This window comes from Tetrao urogallus, assembly GCF_951394365.1.
Source record: "Tetrao urogallus genome assembly, chromosome: 17".
In the NCBI taxonomy this organism is placed as follows: Eukaryota; Metazoa; Chordata; class Aves; order Galliformes; family Phasianidae; genus Tetrao; species Tetrao urogallus.
The window spans coordinates 8,303,787-8,322,568 of NC_136830.1; the positions used below are offsets into that span (position 1 = coordinate 8,303,787).

Below are 18,782 nucleotides of genomic sequence, written 5' to 3' on the forward strand. Positions count from 1 at the left end.
GGCGAAATGCAGAGTCACATTAGAGCTGGGGAGGCTTGGCAGATATACCTGGTGTTACCAAGTCACATGGAGGCATGGAGACCAAGAAATGATTCCCCAGGGGCCATGGTTTATCTGGGACAATACTATATATTTCTCTTGGAGTATTCTCACTTCCACCACATGACCTTATGGGAAGATATAACTACAGAAAACATGTGCTCATCTATCCAATCTGTTTATAGAAGTATGATACGTGGAATAGCATTACTCAGCTACAAAGTGCAGTTTAGTGGGTGCAAGTTAAAAGTGTGCCCAGCATAATCCTCCCCTGAAATTTAGCTGGGAAGTGATCACAGGTAATAACTTTGATAAAGGCAGCAGGCAGATATAAAGCCTTATCTTTAACTTTTCGAGCGTGGGAGGAACTGTATGTCCAAGAGCTCTAATAGAGCTAACTGGGGCCAGCTGTGCTGCTAATAGTGCTGTGCTGGGAATCTGCTCTGTGTTATTCAAGAGCCCTTTGCTTCCCAGGTGCTGTGATTGCTGAGTGATCCAAGCTGGACCCCAGAGCTTTTAACTCTTGAGTTGTGTAGAGCTGCAGAAATGTGCTGTTTCAATACATTTAATTATTTGTTATGCTCTTTTACAGATGCATGGCATGGGCAGTGGCAAGATTTAAAGCAAGTCATTAAGAAAGGTGGAGTAAACTACAGGGTAAATGAGAAAGTTCTAGCTTTCTATTTCTTTAGTGATTAGCTTTTACTTCTTTGAGTAGCCTTGTGGAAAGTATCCTGTGTGTAATGCAGGATCAGTGCTGTGATTTTCCCAGGGATTCAACACGTGGGCTGTCTTTGCTTTGTAGCTTGCTGCATGTGGTGAGAATGGAAGGACAGGGAAAGTGCTTGAAACCAAAAACCAGTGTTGGGATTTCACTTTGAAGTGCTCCAGCAATGAATGCGTTAAACGTTTTCATCAGAGACTTAAAACAAAAAAAAAAAAAAAAAAGAAAAACAAAGGGGTATAAGGAGGATTTGCCAGAAAATTAGTTTATAAAAGAAAGTGAAAGCTGTGTGACACATTAGAGAGCAGAGAAGAGAAAGTGCAGCATTACCTTTGTCTCAGCTTTTCTTAAAAAATGTAACTGTCGATCACAGGAGGCAGAACCCGCTTCAGTGAGACCTCCCTTCCTCCCTTCACTGCGGGATCCTCCGCTTCCCCCGCAGCAAAGCAGACGCCTTCACAGGAGGACTGAGAGCTTCCCAGGCACCTCTGGCCGTGCAGGAGCAGGTATGACGACAGGAAGGATCTGCTGCCTGGTGCTGCTGACCCTCGGAGTGCTGGCGGCCGTGGTTGTGCTCCTGGTCACCCTGACTCAACCCAAGTGTGGTCCTCAGCAGTACCTGCATGGAGCTGTGGCTGCTGACACCGAGACCTGCTCTAACATCGGCCGGTACGTGCACAGACCTCTTGGTTTGACAGTTTGTGTTGTGTGTGTCGTGGGCTTGGGTTGGTGGACAGGTACATGCGGTGACTGGGAGCGAGCTGGGTTTCTGCCTCATCCCTGTTTCTTGGGCTGAGGAAAGCTGCTGCTTCTTGGGTGCTCGTTGGCAGCAGAGCAGCTCAGAAAATTGATGGGGATCTTCCTCTGATGCTTATCTTAATTACCTAATATCACATGAGTGGCCTATGGGAAGCTGCAAATATTTATAGACTGTGAACGTAATGCTATTTTTAATAGTGGAAAAAAGAAATCAACTGCTTACTTCATAGTGGTAAGTCTGTTGGATAAGTGGCTTAGGAATTTCTCTTGAAAAGTGGGAGAGGATCTAGCAGGGAGCTGCAGCCAGGCTTCAGCAGGGGTGAGGAAGGCAAGCAGGTGGATGGGATAAGGAGGGATGGACAGCCCAGCCTTCAGGGAGTGCATTTCTGGACTAAAGCCTGCAGTAGAGCATATCTGCTATCAGGAAAGGCACAATGCATTGGAAAGCAAAGCGTAGATGTAATTGAAATTCAACCAAGATGGTGTAAGTATAGAAGGCATGCTTATGTTGCTTGGAAGGAAAGATGTAGGTGTAAAATCCTCTGGTCATAAGACTCTAGTTTGCACAACAACTTATTTCTCATGTATTTTAACTCTTGACTTTAACTCTTACTGTTGCGATTACTTCAGTTCTTAAACCTTTGTATGCATGAAAATGGAAGGATGGAACTTAAACCTTTACAAGCTACCTGCAGTACGTGTGAATGTTGAAGCTGTGTGCTCTCCCCTGTGGCTGGAGGAGTGAGGCAGGTGTTAGTGTCATTGCACCACACTTCTTGTTGCGGACCGTGCAGTGACAAACTGACAGAGCACTTGTGAGTAACTGGTGAAGGCGCGTTGTGGCTGTGTGCACATCAAGAAGTGAGATTTTTTTATGCTGGGCCCCAGGTTAGGCTTCTTGCTTAACCTAGGCTGAGATCTTTATTCTCACACAGGAATTTTGTCACAGCAGTAGCAATGAAATCCAATTTCTCTGAGCAATCTTAGTCATTAGGTCCTTGTTGCCACTTGTGAGCTTCCATGTCATTTGCCACTTAATTTCAGCTTCAGCAAAGCCAAGCATCTTTCTGTGCACAGCCCTGATGCCTTTCCATACCGTGCCCAGTCAGTTGAGTGGTTTTTAGAGTACAACAATGCTGTTGACTTCTGTTCAGAAATAATTAACTCCCAAAGTCATGAGATGTAGGAGGAAGGAAACAAAAAGAAATTATCAACTTGGGGTGGTTTTTATTTATTTATTTATTTATCTATTTTTAAGTAAGTACTGTATTTAGGTCTTCACTCTTTTTCTGCAATTATGCAAACATTTGCAAATTTTTATGCTGTCTCTTTGGGCCTGGGCTGATGCAGAGAGTTGAGGAGTTAGAAAGGTGTAATGAGCAATGAGATTCCCAGTGACGCAAGGGCTGGGACTTGTACTGCAATTCCTGAGTCCTTGCTGGGCCGTTTGCTATCATGTCTGCTTGTCCACATTTCCCTGTGCTGCTGTTAGAGCTTGTACAGTCACTAGTGCTGCTCTTCTCATCCTACCAAATGCTGTACCCAGTCCATTACCCCCTGCTCACAGGCTCTTTAACTCTACAGGTTTTCTTCTGCCCTGAGCCTGTCTTTGCAGCTCGGTCACCTCACTTCTTATCCACATCCTCTGTGTTTGAGGGAGGATGTTGCTGGCCTCTCCACTTGCAAGCTGTGTCTGGTGAGCACCGAGCTCCAAGGCAGTAATTTCTTTATTGTTTTCTGACACCCAAAGCTGTGACAAACAGACTTTTGGGGGAATTGTGCTTGGCCCCCACAGCTCAGGGATGGAACAGGCTAAGTTCTACTGTCACTGCCAAAAAATCACTAGAGAATTAATCTATCAAAGATGGATAATGCATTCCTTCACACACACACACACACACACACATACATACAACACATAGATGTAAACTTTATAATTTTTATTTTATATACATTTTTTCCCCCTCAAGGCAAACAGCTTTGCTAAATTGAAGTGCGTTGTCAGAACTGCAGACAGACCACCACTGGCTTTAGACATGCACACTTAAAATTTTCTAGAGGAATTTAAAAATAAGTAAAATAAGCAAAACAACTTTCCTCAAATGCATTCTTGCTGATGCTTTTAGTGGAAACATATGTAAAGAGTAACCTCCACAGCACCATGGGAAAAACAAACTAATTAGGCTTCACGGCGAAGTTATACAATCAAATGAAAACAACGTGTTGTGATTAAACCTGCCTGCCTGGTGACAGTGGAGTAATGGCAACCAGTCCCCAGAGGCAAGTGCACGGGGAGATTCAATAGTGCCACTTTGTCCCTGCTCTCCCCAATGACTCTGCAGTCCCTCTGTTTGCTGGGGCCCTGGGCTGGCCCCCAGCCATCTTTTTTTTTATCCTGCAAATCCCCCTGGGCTCTCAGAAGCCCATGCGAAGGATGCACAGAGAAGCTCCAAGTGCAGAGTGGGCTCAGTGCCTGAAATGTTTGAAGTTAAATGCAGCACCTAATCTTTAACCTCTTTATGAACTTCATTTTTTAATCAAAAGTCCAATTTCCTTTACGAAACAGAAAACTAACAGCCCAAACCACGTTGCTGGCCAATATGCAGTGAGTTGTCATTAGCAGTAATGGAATTTCTGAGGTGTTACATGGTGGTTTAAGTGGTTGATGAAGCTGAATCTTTGTGCTCCCCAACAGAGCTTTTAAATGAACTTAATGAGAGCAACTGAACCAAATCTCTTGTGCTAAGTGCAATAGTGTCTTTTAATAAGTGGGATGGTGAGCTTGGGAAAACATCTCAAGATGCCTGTACTGCTGAATTCCATCACTACTCAGCTGTGAAGGAAAGCTCAGCAAAGGAACCACATAGCTCTAATTCCTTATTACAAAATGGAGAGGGGGGGAGCAGAGCCATAACTCCCATTTGCTACTTTTTCTTAACTTGTGCAGAGCTGTTATCTTCAGGCTTCAGTTTCCCATCTCTGGAGATGGTGCTTGTATACTCTAGGGTTGTGTGAGGTTGAATTGTCTGAAATTTTTATGCAACTCTTTGGCTCCCTGCAGAAAGCCAGCGACCTCGGCAAGCCTCCAGCATCATCATCCTTGTTGGCAGGTCCTGTGCTAGACTGGCTCTTAGCTATTGGCGCCTGATTTGCAGTGCTGAATGAGGTTGACTCTTGCTGCAGATGGTTGTACTGCTAGAAATTGGGGACTGAAAGTAAATATTGAGCAACTGAGTGTCTGTCCTCTCAGGCACAGTCAGGGGCCCTACTCTGGCAAAACCTTGCCCCTCAATGAACTTCAGTGAGAAGGATGGGAGGCTAAAAGAGAAGACAGAGCAGGTTTTAGAACGTGGATGTGGTACTGAAGGCCACCTCAGTTAATTTGTCCTAATGTCAGGAATCCATGAGAAGATAGGAGCTGATTGCCTGGCAGCAAACAGTACCCAACCCAGCATTCACCTCCAGCTCTGAACCTCTTCTCCTTCTGGCAGTGGAGGAGGATTTTTTCCATTAACAGCTCAAAAAGCATTAAATGCCCTTCCTGTGTGCTGTTTGAACTCTGCTAGCCACTGCTTCTCACCTATGTTTCCAAATGACAGATGCAAGAGCCAGCACGAAGCCGGGGAGGAATTTAGGAGAAGGGCTCATTCTCAGCAGTGAGATTTGCTGCAGAGAGGTGAGCTGAGCTGACCTGGCCCTGCAGCTTCCTCAGATCTCACATCCCCAATGCAGTATAAACCCTGGGAACTGGCTTCCTCTGGAACAAAGACCCCCCTGAGGACAAGACACTGGGAGGGTGAGAATTTAATAGCAAAAAAAACTTGCTTGTTTCCTGGGAAGCTGTTCTAAGCAAAAGATCTGCTGTGAAAACCCTCTTTGGTGATGACCCAGCAGCATTTCTGAAAAATCTTTATATCCCAAAGGATTTGCCTTCCCATCTTGTCTTTCAGTAGTTCTAAAATTGGTAACTTTTTTTTTTAACAGAAGCAGATGCTGCTTTTGCCCCTCCTCAATCTTAGTCAGGCAGCTTCCTATGCAATAGGTGGTCTTAAAGAGGGGGAAAAAAAAATTAAAAATCCAGCACGTTTCAAGTGTATTTAAAATGGCATCAGCTCCTCCTAGTCCAGAGCAGAACTGCAGACTTCAGTCCAGAGCTGCTCGACTTGGCTGTAAGGAGGGTGTGAAGAAGTGCCGATATTCACCCCTCCTGGGCGGGTGAAGCAGTCTTTCACTGCCGCTGGAACAAGACTGATTGTTACATCCTCTTCCATAAGGAAATGCTATTTCTGCTCCTGACTTTAAGGAAATGCTGTTAATGACAGAACCCTAAACCTGAAACTAAGTGGCAGGAAGGATATTGTTATCAAGTCTTGCCAGCTGTAGTGCTAAGTTGTCTCCAGAGGAACCTGATAAGGTACCAGACTGTTTTGCTTGTAGGGTTATGATTTTCTCCACTGTTTGGCATTATAATTATTTGTAGCAGTGATCCGAATGAAGGAAGGCAAACCAATAAAACAGGGAGTGCTCCTTCAGTTTGGCTGGTCAAGAAAGGTGTAATGGCCCTGAATTCCCCAGGGAAGTGGGGAATGCAGCCAAGTCTGCCTGGACTCTGGCTGAATGCAGCCAAGTCAGGCATGGGGAGCTGAGCGTGATGTGCCAAGAGAATGGATCAGAGAATGTTTTCCCTTGTCCTTCAGATAGGTTGGAGGGAGAGTGGGAAGCTGTCGAGACTGGGGGCCAGTCTGCAGATAGCAGAGTGTGGCTGTGGGCCTTGGACCCTGCTCTAATCATAGAGACACATATCAGGCCTCAGAGGTAAAAGGGGAAAGCAGCTCCTAAGAAGTCATTAGTAACCGAGACCACGATTTGGTTTTATCCTTGCTGGGATCCATGACTTCTGAGCTTGAGCTCAAAGCCTGACTCTAAGGCTTCTTTTTCCTTCTCTGTCCCATGTCTTGGGACCCAGGAGTGCTGGGATGTCAGGGACAAACACCTCCCCAGAGCTTGGAAACAACATCAGTTAGTTGGTGAGCCCCCCAAGGTATGTTTGTTTGAGACCTGGGGCTGGATGTGCTTCCTGCTATGCTTTGTAGAACCAATGTAATGGTTCTGGGGGAGAAATCTCAGCTTTCCTCCTCCCTAACCTCTGCTCCCCATAGAAACAGTGGTAAAGGGCCATGCTCAGCATCATGTAACCCATCCTATCTGATGTGTTCTCAGATGTTGCACGCTGTGGAGGTGGGTGGAGAGCTTTACTGTCCGTGTGTGGACCACTGTTCTGTGGTGGCTCAGTGGAAGGCAGCAGGTACCTGGAAAGCCCCCTTCCCTTGAACAAGAAATAAGTTTGAGTGCATATCTTTACATGTGGTATTTGCTGCCAGAGGTGACAGTGACTAACAGTTGCCACGCAGTAGAGAGGAATGTAGAGCACTTCTGAAACACCTGGAAACCTTTTCTTTCTCCTGCTGTCTTGTTTGTATTGCAGAGTGGTTTTAATGATGGGTAGTGACCAAGGACAAAGCAAAACATGCTTAGCTTTTCTGTGAAAAGGTGTCCGTGTGTTGGCTGCTGCTGTTATTTTTGCTGTGTGTTATGGTAACACCAAGAAGTCACAGCCAGGAATTAGGGCCCCACTACACGAGGCACAAGAACAATTGAGATTATCTCTGGCTTTCCTGTCTTCCTGAGGCAATCACAAAGCCAGAGTCTTGGGTGTGATCCATCTGAAAACTGTCAGGTAACAAAGCAGGATGGGGTAATTCAGAGCTCATAACCAAGCACTTCATTTGCCTGGGGCAGTGCTGCTGAGTCCTCTTTGCTGACAAATGTCCTCCTCCCACTGGTTCCTTGATCTTGATAGGGATTTTGTGTCACAGCCCAGCTCTCAGCTCCTGGGAGAGGTCCTGTTACCCTGGCAGATGCACCTTTCCTGCTCAGACCTCTTCTCTCCTCCCTGATCTTAGTGGGAACCAAAGTTCTGTCAGTGTTAATAACAGTGTTATTCTGGCTGTTTTTAATTAGGAGTGTTGGAGGGTGGGATCGTGCATAAACTCTTGTTTAGAAACAGGTTTGTGTGCCTTGTATACATGGCAGTGCATTAGCAGCAGCTAAGGGGTGTTTTCACACGTAAACAAGTATTTGGCAACACCAAATGATCTTAGCACCATCCAGAAGCTGAAACGTAGGTGTACACACATTAAACAGACATGTTTACTGTCCTCACCTTTTGGAGGAGGAACTGCTCACCTTTTGTAGCAGGCAGCTAGCTGTGACACAGAACGGATGGGGATCCTCACCAGGGAGGGCTTCTCCAAGCTCAAGTGTTTCTGGAGGCAAAGAGGAGTGGCAGGAAGGCTTCTGGGTGACAGACAGTATAGGAGTGCCACCACTTCATACCTATGAATGCTTCTCAGGCTTTGGGAAAATGACAGCAATGTGTCTGATTTTCCTCTCTTACATCTGATTGCGCTGCATTACGTTTAAAGTTGTTTTTCACTTAAGTTTATCTCACGACTTTTTTTCTCCCTGGCACTAGGCTTTGTACATGGGCTTGGGGGATCACTGTCCCAGGTCACTGTTGTGGTCCTCTCCAGTCTTTTCCAGCTTTCTAATATGCTTCCAGGTCTTCTGCAGGCGTAACCCTGAGCCTCAGTCACCGCTTTCAGGGCAGCATTCAGGGAGCAGCTTGCTGCTAGGAGGCTGAAAGCTGTGCAGGGCTGCAAACAGAAAGCCCCGTGGATCCCCGTGGTTTCATTACTCCCCATTTGTCCACATACCATTTCCTTGCAGGCAGCTGGTCCAAGGTCACTTAAACAAAGGAAAGCCACTATCAGTGGATCTGTGGGTAGCATCCTGTTCCCAGCCCCAGCGGGTCGCAACAACAACAATGGATGTAAAATAAACAGCAGTCCCTCTGTGCTCTGTGTTCCTGCAGCAGCCTCTGGGAGCAGTTACACTCCAGTTGATGAACTGTTCTTCCACTTACTATTCTGACTTTGCCTTTTCCAAGCAATACCCCAAGCTGAGCATTTGGAAACCTTAGCAAATAGCAGGGCTGGCCACTGGCACGCTGCATGAGGAAATCCCTCTTCACCAGCATCACGTTTCCACTGAAAGGAGATTTTGTTATGGCTGTGCTTGAAGGATGGTTTGTTGAGACGTGTTTCTCCAGCAGAAATTTTCTTCTATCAACAGCATGAGTTGCCTCAATGCCCTTGTGATTTTTGGTGTGGCTGTACCTTGGTAGAAGCAATCATTTTGTGGTGGTTTATTTATTTTTGTTCTACTTGTTTGATGTGAGTTTTTTCCTTGTATTTTTTTTTTTTTTTTTCTTTATTTGAGGATGATGGGGATATTTTTATATTACAGAAGCCCAGGAAGGCACGCTGCATAAACAGTGAAGTAAGGTTTGAATTTTGTGCTAATTGAGACAGTGAGTCTCAGGAGTTTGCTTTATGTGGACCCATTATTTCTGCTTCCATGTCTCTGTGTGGCCTTTTAGTGGGAATGGCAGGTGGGGAGTCAAGAATCATTTGTTTGGTTCCCAGCATGTAGACGCTCTCCCCTCTGCACTGAGCATCCTTCTGCATTTCTGGCAGCTCCTTCCCATCCTTTTTTGTCAAGAGCATTTGTGAGCAGCTGCAGTTCCCTTTGCCTCATGACCTCTTGCCTAGAAGAAGACCAGCACTGCTCAGGGTAGGTCTTACAGCTCTTTACAATTCACTGAAAGGATGTTGTAGCTAGGTGGGGGGAGGGTCGGTCTCTCCTCCTGAATAACAGACAGGATGAGAGGGAATTGCCTCAATTGTGCCAGGGGAGGTTCAGGTTAGATATTAGGAAAATGTTCTTGAAAAGAGTGATCAGGCACTGGAATGGGCTGCACAGGGAGGTTTTTGAGTCACTGTTCCTGGAAGTGTTCAAGTGTAGAAGTGGTTCTAAGGAACATGGTTTGGAGGGCAGTATTGGTGGTAGGTGGATGGCTGGACTAGAACACCTCAGAGGTCTTGTCCAACCTCAATGATTCTGTGATTTTTCACGGGACTCCTCCATTTCATCATCCCTGGATTTTAACATTGTCTTTTTTTTTTTCTTCCCTTTTCACTCCAGGGACATCCTGAAAAGAGGGGGCTCAGCTGTGGATGCTGCCATCGCTGGTTTGATCTGCACATCAGTGATGAACCCTCAGAGTTCAGGCCTGGGTGGTGGAGTCGTATTTACAATCTATAATGCAAGCACAGGTATGGGCCAGCCTTGCACTCTCCATGGTCAAATTCCTTCACGTTCTCTCAGAGTAATTTCTTTTATATAAAAGCTGTATACAAAGACACACAAAATATACTTTTGCTCTTAATCCAAAGCATTAATTACAGGAGCTGTCCTGAAAGCTTTCAGCGTGCAGAGCAGGGCTGAAGAGTGCAGTTGTTTGCAGACTGAACATGTGGTGGTAGGGAAGGAGCTTTGAATGAAAGATGAACTGACTGCACCTTTCCTTGGCATATAAAGTGATCCCAAATCATATTTGAAAGTCATATATCTGACTGGTACAGAAAGATTTGAGTGGTCCTGTCCGAGCTGCCACTTGGAGGGAGCACTGCCATGGCAGCAGCTGGGAGTGGAGCAAGATGTATGTGCTGGCAGTGAGGGTAGCAGCCCAGGGCTGTCACTGGTTTGGTGGAGCCATGGGGGTAAAACTTAACGGGTTTGTCCTGCAGCAGCAGCAGAACCTGGTGCCATGGGGAGCATCTCACAGCATCACTGGTGGGGGGAGGGGGAGATCAGATTCCCCAGAGTGGCGCTGAAATCTCCTGCTCCAGAGGATGCATCTTCTGTTCAGAAATTTGAATCCAGCAATTTTCAGGGCCTGCTGGGAAGTACTTCTTTGCTCGGTTTAATCTCTTGCATTACTGTGTTCTTGCTTTTATGTTTTAATGCTTTTTAAATTGCCTTGGCTACCAAAACCCCCCAGAGCTTATAGATGTTGACGGACAAAATAACAATATCATAGTTTTAAAAACCCTTCCAAGTAGTATCATGGAATTGCAAGTCTGGAAATTCTCAGTCGTTTCTTAAGCAATAGCATAATTTGGCAAAGCACCTATATTTTTTTCCGTCTTTTGGCAGAGCCACTTTCCCAACAACCCTTCTCTTCTACCCACATTATCCTGCTGTGCAAAGCCCTAGGTGGCCAGGCATGGCTCTCGTTTGTGGTACAGCAGCACCACGGGCTACTGCAGCACAGACAGCTCTGTGGCCTGCAGTGGAAAAAGACAGATAGAAGGCAGATAAGGAGGAGAAATAATTAGGCTACACCTGAAATACAAGTATGTGACTGTTCCTTTTTTCTTTTCAAGTTTCTTGAGACCTAGGTGTTGCAAACATGGTAAGAACATGACCTTGCCTCAACATCACTTGGAAAATGACCTATCTAGTAGCATGAGACTCAAGTTTTGTCTCTGACACTTCCCACCTGCAGAGGAAATGCAAGAAGATGCATCAGATGTGAAGCAGCATATCCCAGATGTTGGGATACAGATGCTGGCCTTGTCCGTGCACTGTTATTGCATCTAGGCAGGCACCGGTCAGTCTGCTGAGCTGACTTGCTGTGTGATATTCACCTGCCTTTTGGAAGAGACTGTTATGCATTTTCTCCTTCTCTTTTCTAGGAACAGTCGAGGTGATCAATGCCCGTGAAACAGCTCCCCAAGGCATTCCTAGCGATCTGTTGTCTGGCTGTGCTCGTTTACCCATCGGTAAGGACCTCAGAGTGTGTAGTGCACAGAAGGAAGGATGGAGGAACTGGGGACCTTCCTCTTTGTCTAAATTGCTGAGCTTCAGATCTGCTTAGCTATCTCTTTATCACTTCACTACCACTTGCAGTCACTCCATGTCCATTTGCTCTCACCAGTTGGCAGCAGGCACTCTTACTTTAGCAGCACATCTTGGATCTTTCCATGTTTCTTGCTGTATCCATTCTCCTTCCCTAGCACATTCTGTTTTGGGGAGTGTCCTTGTTCCTGGAGGAGATTTTCTTGCCCTTAGAAGAACAGCTGAAAAGGAATCACAAATGATTCTGGTTGGAGGTTTCTGCTCCAACTCCTGCTTAAAGTAGGGTAATGTCAGAACTAGAGCAGGCTGCTCAGGGCCTTATGTTGTCACATTTTTTTATCTTCTCTGAGGATGGAGAGTTTCACAGCCTATGTGAACAGTCTATGAATCCATACTTTGAGCGCTTTCAGAGGGTTGTACTCCAGAGGCCAGTGATTTACCAGGTGTAACACTGCAGTTCTGCTCTCCAGGTCCCCGATGGATTGCTGTACCAGGAGAAATTCGTGGCTATGAAGTAGCCCATAAGCGATACGGCCGCTTGCCATGGAAATCCCTGTTTGAACCAACCATCAAGCTCCTTTCAGACCCACTTGTTGTTTCCCCAGTTATGGACAAAATAATCAATCACCGAAACTTCTCCCAAGTGGGACGAAACCTGTGGTAAGACCCACAAATTAAATTGAAGTGCAAGGAACAGTGCTCCCTCAGTTCAGACCATTCTGCTAACATATAGCACAGGCTGCTGCAGCTGCTGCTCAGTAAGTGCTTGCTATGGAGAGAGAATAACAGAAATGTTTGTTTTGGAAATCTTATACTGTCAGCAACTTTTTTTTTGTTTGTTTGTTCATAGTGGCTTGGCACAGCAAAACTTTTTGCTAAGCACATCTGCTCATGAGAGCTGGATGGATGTAGCCTGCCTCTATCTGTGTGGAAATTGTCCCCTGACAGCAGGGCCCTACAGCAGGCACTTATTCAGGGAAGCCACGCTGGTCTGAGCTGGGGTCAAAGCATTAGGTCTCATGGAGGAAACTCTGTCTATGGGAAAATGTGCCTGGGGTTGTGAGTAGCACTTGGCTACTTTTCTCCATGTACCCTGCAATATAACAGGACTGGCCTAACAATATAACAGTGCTGGCCTGGAAAGTATATGACATGCAGAAACTAAATCTGCTCTAGGTAGGAAAGAGGGTCTGGCACTGGGAACAGAATAAGCATATCCTGTAATCTGATGGATGTCCTTCTTTTACAGCCCATTGATTTGTGATGGTCAGAAGTTTTTGACGACTGGAAAGACCTTCAGGTGGCCAGCACTGCAGCAGACGCTGAAAATTTTGGCCGAAAATGGAGCTACAGCATTTTATGAGGGACAGATAGGAGAGGCCCTGGTGGAAGACATTAGGAAAGTTGGTAGGTAACAGCTACATTTTAATACTAGCAGACAGGCTTCTTCCCAGCAACTGGATGACAGTGAGGAGATACCTGGGGATAGCCACAATATGGCATTTACTCATTTCTGGGGTGATACAGGGTGAACATCTTTCCCCCGTTCTCGTAACTTAGGCCCAAAAGCAGGGATGAGAGCCAACCACTACTCTGGTATTTGCCTGTAGCACTCATATATTGGCCTTTTCAGTTCCCTTGGGCTTTATAATGTCCTAGAGTTTTGTGTTAGCTAAGGGCACAAGAAGACTCTGTTGTGCTAGGTAGAAGAAATTCAGTGTACAGAAATGGCTCTTCAGAAATCTTCCCAAGGCTCTGATGTGTCCAGCCAAGAGCACCTGTTAGAAGCGTATGTTAACATGCTAGTGACAGCTGTCTCTTTGGTTTTCTGTTGAAGGGTCTGTTATCTCAATGGAGGACCTTAAGGCATACAAAGCAGAAGTATCCTCAGCTCTGAACATTACCCTGAACAAAAACACCACTGTGTTTTCTCCTCCTCCACCCTTGGGAGGTGCTGTGCTCCTGTTCATCCTCAAGATACTGGAAGGTAAATTGCTAAGAGAAAGTGTGCTGCAAGAGGTTTGCAAAGAGAACTGATCTAGAGCATTAGAAAATGAATTGGCAGAAAGGGTCTTGGTGAGCCAGTGTGGACTCCAAAGCAGCATTATGGTTATGCTGTGCAGCAGGATGAGGAACTGGCTCATTCTTACAGTGTTCTAACATCAGGAAAATGTTTTCTCTGAAACAGTGGTCACAGTATTGGAACAGGCTGCTCACTGAACTGGTAGAGTTGCTGTCCCTGATGATGTCCAAGTGCAGAAGTGGCACTGAGGGAAATGGTTTAGTGGGCATGGTGTTGGTGGGCTGATGGTTGGACTTAGATGGTCTTAGGGGTCTTTTCCAACCTTAATGATTCTGTGATTCTCTTCTATGAAGTGAACTGGGGAAAGGAGGCTCCTTTAAACATTTTATAAAATTCTTCAAGAAAAATCAATGGCCAGTGGGTCCATTAACCAAATGAATCCATCCTCCTCTTTAGAGTATAAATTCCATGAGGCATCATTGTCGACACCAAAGGAAAAGGGAGAAACCTACCATCTTATTGCAGAGGCCTTGAAGTTTGGCAATATGCTAAAACCTGAGATGAAAGACCCAGCCTTCTCTGAAGCTAAGGTAAGCTACTGTAGTGCACGGGGAGTATTGACAGACACCAGCAACACTGGCAGCTTCTTCTGTACTGCTTGAAAGAAGAGAAACAAAGGAGTCCATATGCTTTCCCTTTCCTTTTTTTTTCCCTTTCCTTACCTACATTCTCCCAAACATATTCTAGCCTATGTGCTAAGCCCTCATGGAGGCTACCTATTGTCCAGGCTACCCTGCCTGCCAGCACAGTGCTACAGCACCAGGTGATGCACTGAACCCTCCTGCCTTGCAGCCACAGAAGAAAAGAGGCTATTTGGAATTGCTACTCAATAGCAACATCGATCAGCTGGCCAAGTGTTGTGCTTTAACCCCTGCAGGCAGCTCAGCACCACTCAGCCACCCTAACCCAGGTGAGATGGGGGAGAATCAGAAATATGAAAGTACAAGAACTCGTGAGTTGAAGTAGAGACAGTTTACTTGGTAAAGCAAAACAAGGAATTCATTTGCTACTTCCTACTGCAGGCAGGTGTTCAGCCATTCCCAGGAAAGCAGTGCTTATCATGTGTGATGGTTTGTTTGGAAGACAAATGGCAACGCTTTGAATGTCCCCCTCTTTTTCCTTAATTCCCTCTGCTTTATTGATGAAGCGTGTTGATGGTACAGGCCCTTGCTGTGATTACAGGCAACTGTGGCAGTCATGCTGTCCAACGGGACTGCTGAGCGTGTCAGAAGCCAAATAGATGCCCGTGGGGACCATCCACTTGAGCATTATAACTTCTGGAAGCTCGTCCATAGCCACTACGAAAGTAGAGGCACAAGCCACATCTCTGTGCTCGCTGCAGATGGCAGTGCTGTGTCTGCCACCAGCACCATCAACTATCCGTGAGTAGCCAGGGGGTTGGTATTTCACTAACACAGGCCTCACAGTCTTAGAGGATATATGCAAGGGCTGTTTAACACCAATGAAAAAAAATAAAAACAACCAAAGTTTTCAGCGATTCAAGCAATTTCTTGCTTGTGAATGCTCTTTTTCATGTGATGGCAAAGGCCTTTGAGAATCAGCCCAAAGCAACACCTCAGTTCACAAACGTAACAACTTCTGGAGCTCTGCTGAGGTTCTGTGGGTTGAGCAAGTCTCCACGTGTACTTGTCAGAAATAAGCTCTCTGTAACTCCTGCACAACAAACCAAATACGTTTTGGAAACCTTGGTTGGAGTGGCTGCAAGTTGGCAGAAGGCAGGGGTAACCCAGCAGGGTGCCACATTAAGCTAATGTCATCCACTGTGGAAGGGCACTGGTTACTTAAAGGATGCTTTCTTCCTCCCTGCAGGTTTGGCTCCTTCATTTATTCCAACCAGACTGGGATCATTTTGAATAATGAACTTGCTGATTTCTGCACAGCAAATGCAAATATTAATGCAGGTGAGCATTCTCAACCTCAAAATAGACAACAAGGCCAGAAGATGGAGAATCAGGCTATGTACGAATGGACAGGAGCTATCTACAAACTGTAGGCAATCTTCACTTTTCAAAGTCTAGACGAGAGCAAGTTTATCTTGGACTAAGAGAGGATAAAGTCTTGTAGTGTCTGTGTCTGTTCACATCGGCATGGAAACAGAAGTTTTGGTTTCTGACAAGGGAAATTAGGGATTTAAAGAAAAAATGCAGAAGCTAATGAAAAAGTAGGGAAGAGAAGAAGTAAAGCAACCACTTAACATGGGTTTGTGAAATAAGCTGTTCCTGATGCAAGCTGCCTTGGGTTTGCAAAGAGGACATCAGCACTCCAAGGGCAGGATTGCAGCTAATTGATCCTTATCTGGGTTGAATGACCTGCAGCAAGTCTTGATTATTTGCATGGCGCTCTGTCCTTCCTGTTTAGCCTTTACTGTAAAGGGCCAGTTTCTTGTGAGGTGGGGTCTCAGCACAAGCAATCTAGATGTCTGGAAAACTTGGGCCTTGTGAGGAATGAGGTTGGTTTTCCATGAGGAATGCACAGCTGGGAGAAATGAATCTGTGTGCCCTAATACAGGAGGTATAATACTTTCTGCCTTTGCCCTAGGAGAGAGGCCTCCCTCAGCAATGGTGCCTTCTATCCTCATCTCCAAGTCAGGAGACATGCTGGTGATTGGAGGGGCAGGTGGGGGCTGGATTATCAGTGCTACTGCTATGGTGAGTGAAGAGGTACTGCACAGGAACACCTTGCAGCAATCGGACTGAGAGCTAAACAAAAGAAACATTCGCTGCTGACAGTACTGTTAAGTGGGCAGCAGTGAAGAGGGCCTGCTGCAAACAGTCCATCCTCACCTTCTTGCTTTTAGCTTTTCTCTGTTGGACTGTAATTCCACCAGGAGGGAATAGGAATGGGGGAGGTAGGGGAACCCACAGCATTTGCCAGCTCTTTCAACCCTCTCAGATTTCCAGCATAGTCAGTCCCCACTTGTTCTTTTCTACTGAGTTCTTTTTGGATTTTTGACTCCTTGGTGCTTTGTTCTGTTTTCAGTTTAGAAGTCTCTAACAGCTGCAGGTTGCAGGTTAGAGCAAGTGGTAGCTGACTCCCTTAATTCTTTTTTGAAAAGGAAGAAGCTGAAAGAATTAAAGAGCAAGTTAAGGAAGTTATTAGGAAGAAAAGCATTGCCCAAAACCTCATGGCCCCTAAACCAAACCAATAAGTTACCTGATGGAAACAGTCACAACAGTGAGCCACCTCCATGCATACACAGAGAGTAACACATCTTAAAGAAAAAAACTTACAGAAGCATGAAGTCTAATAAACATAAGTTTTCTTTCTGTCTTCATCTGGAAAGAAGCATAGGAAGTATTCCAACCTAAGACTTTATTTCTGGACAGCCAGAGTCAGCATAGGTGGCAGGACAAATAAAGAAGCAGTAGCAGAATCAGAAAAAAATTATACCAAGGTCTGAAATGTAATCTCCCATCAGCCTGCTTCAGTACCAGAGGATAAAAGATGGTAACTGTGACCCAAGCCTTAAAAAGAATTATAGAGAAAAAAACTAATAAATAATGGGAAAAAAAGGTACAAACTATATCAAATAATAGAATTAATAGACAAACACAGCTGTAATAAGTTGAGAAAGTCAATGTAAAACAAGGTAATGCATCACAAAATACTGTAACTTGAACTGGCAGTACTAAGAGTGAAGGCTTTCATACACCAGTAACTGTTTAAATTTCTGTAAAAGCAGAGAAGGAAAAAAAAAAGTGAACTGTTTTCTCAGGCAGGAAGCTCATCAGTGATTAAAGATCTGAGATGATCATTATACAGTACTGCATACTCCCAAGCAATCTAGAAAAGCAGCTTTTGTGAGTTGCCAGTGGATGCTGGTGGAACTGCACTGCATCTGCATGGACCACAGCTATGGGGCAGGGATATGAAACAGCCTTAGGGCTGTAGTGATTAAAATAGGCTAGGACTCTTCAGGGTGGAGATGATGATGATAGTGAAGGATACATTAGAAACCTGAAAAGCTAGTGACTTGGAGAAGTGAAGAAAGGATTCTTCACTGTCGCTGATACCAGAGAATAGAACAAAAGAAGATTATCTGGTTCAAAAAACCTGTAAACATAACATAAATTTTGCTGCAGAACTTCTCTGTACAGGACTTTTTCTATAAAATATGAAAATAGAAAGAACAACCATCAACACGTGGTTCAGGTTCTTATTCCATATCTTCAGTTAGCATGCAATTTGTTTCATTGCAGGCCATTGCAAACAAGCTGTGGTTTGGTTATGATTTGGAACGTGCCATTTCATCTCCCATCATGCATACCAACAAAGACAGCATCCTGTTTGAGAAACACTTCAGTGAGGTGAGCAGCCTTGGTTGGATCTTCCCTTCATCATCTCCTTTTGATGGGAAGGAGATTGGACTCTGTAACTCTCCTGAATAATCTGCATTTTGCTTCTAGCTTAACCTCCTCCTTCCTTGAATCGTGCTCTCTTGACCTGATCTTGCACATACGTACTTCATTTCCACATGTGGCAATGCTAAGACCTCAGGTTCCTGCCCCATTTACTCCATTTTTTTTCTTCTACAGGATGTTAGAAACAGCCTGCTGAAAAGAGGACACAAAGAACAGAAAGTTGAATTCACAATGAATGTCGTGCAGGGAGTTTCCAAGGAAGGAAAATGCATCTCTGCTTACTCTGATAAAAGGAAGCTGGGGATATCAGCTGGATATTAGCATGAAATGCCATCTCAACGTCTCTATTCTAGTCCAAACCACAGGAGATAACTAAATTCAGATTCATGCATCTTCCACTGCTGCTCAAGAGCCTGGGTTAAGAACAGAATTGATTTCTTTCAGGCTGTTGCCATGATAAGCTTCTTCTCAATGTGAAGTAACTGAGTAACTACAGGAAATGGCGGTAGGGTGAGGATTACAATGTATACAATTACATTTGGTCTTCCAGGATGGGTTTAGAAAGAGAAGAAAGCAAAACTCGGTGTTCTACCTCTTGGTTTTCCCATCCAGATGAGCCTTACTTTTCCCAAAGAATAGCAGATGGAATCAGTGCACCATAGCACCAGCTTACTGCCAAGCATGTTCTCTACTTTAGAGACATAATGGAAACCAGGAGCTGAAGCCTTATTCTACTCTGCCTACTGGTCACCTAAAGTCTAAACCTCCTATGGGGCAATGTGAAGTTGCTGCTTCGCTCTTTGATGACACCTCTCCCTGTAGTAGGAGAGTCCTCATTTATGCCTGTTCTTCCTCCTCATCGCCTGCAGAAGAGAAGTAGTTTGGGAAGACAGATAAAGACAGCAGTTGAAGAAAAACTGTATTGCTTTTGAAGCTTTATAAAACTTTCTTCAAAATGCAAAGGATATAT

At 45.1% G+C, this 18,782-nt stretch overlaps 1 protein-coding gene across 1 annotated transcript; it reads left to right on the plus strand.

Moving 5' to 3' along the window:
* Window positions 1–1,271: 1,271 nt before the first annotated feature.
* On the plus strand, window positions 1,272–18,133 carry GGT5 (gamma-glutamyltransferase 5; the record flags this gene model as incomplete). Its single annotated transcript, XM_079543750.1, has 12 exons — window positions 1,272–1,432; window positions 9,629–9,759; window positions 11,185–11,271; window positions 11,818–12,007; window positions 12,597–12,754; window positions 13,185–13,334; window positions 13,827–13,960; window positions 14,613–14,812; window positions 15,261–15,352; window positions 15,990–16,099; window positions 17,651–17,758; window positions 17,987–18,133. The coding sequence occupies 12 exons, from the start codon at window positions 1,272–1,274 to the stop codon at window positions 18,131–18,133; spliced, it is 1,668 nt and encodes a 555-aa protein (XP_079399876.1).
* Between the last annotated feature and the right edge of the window lie 649 nt (window positions 18,134–18,782).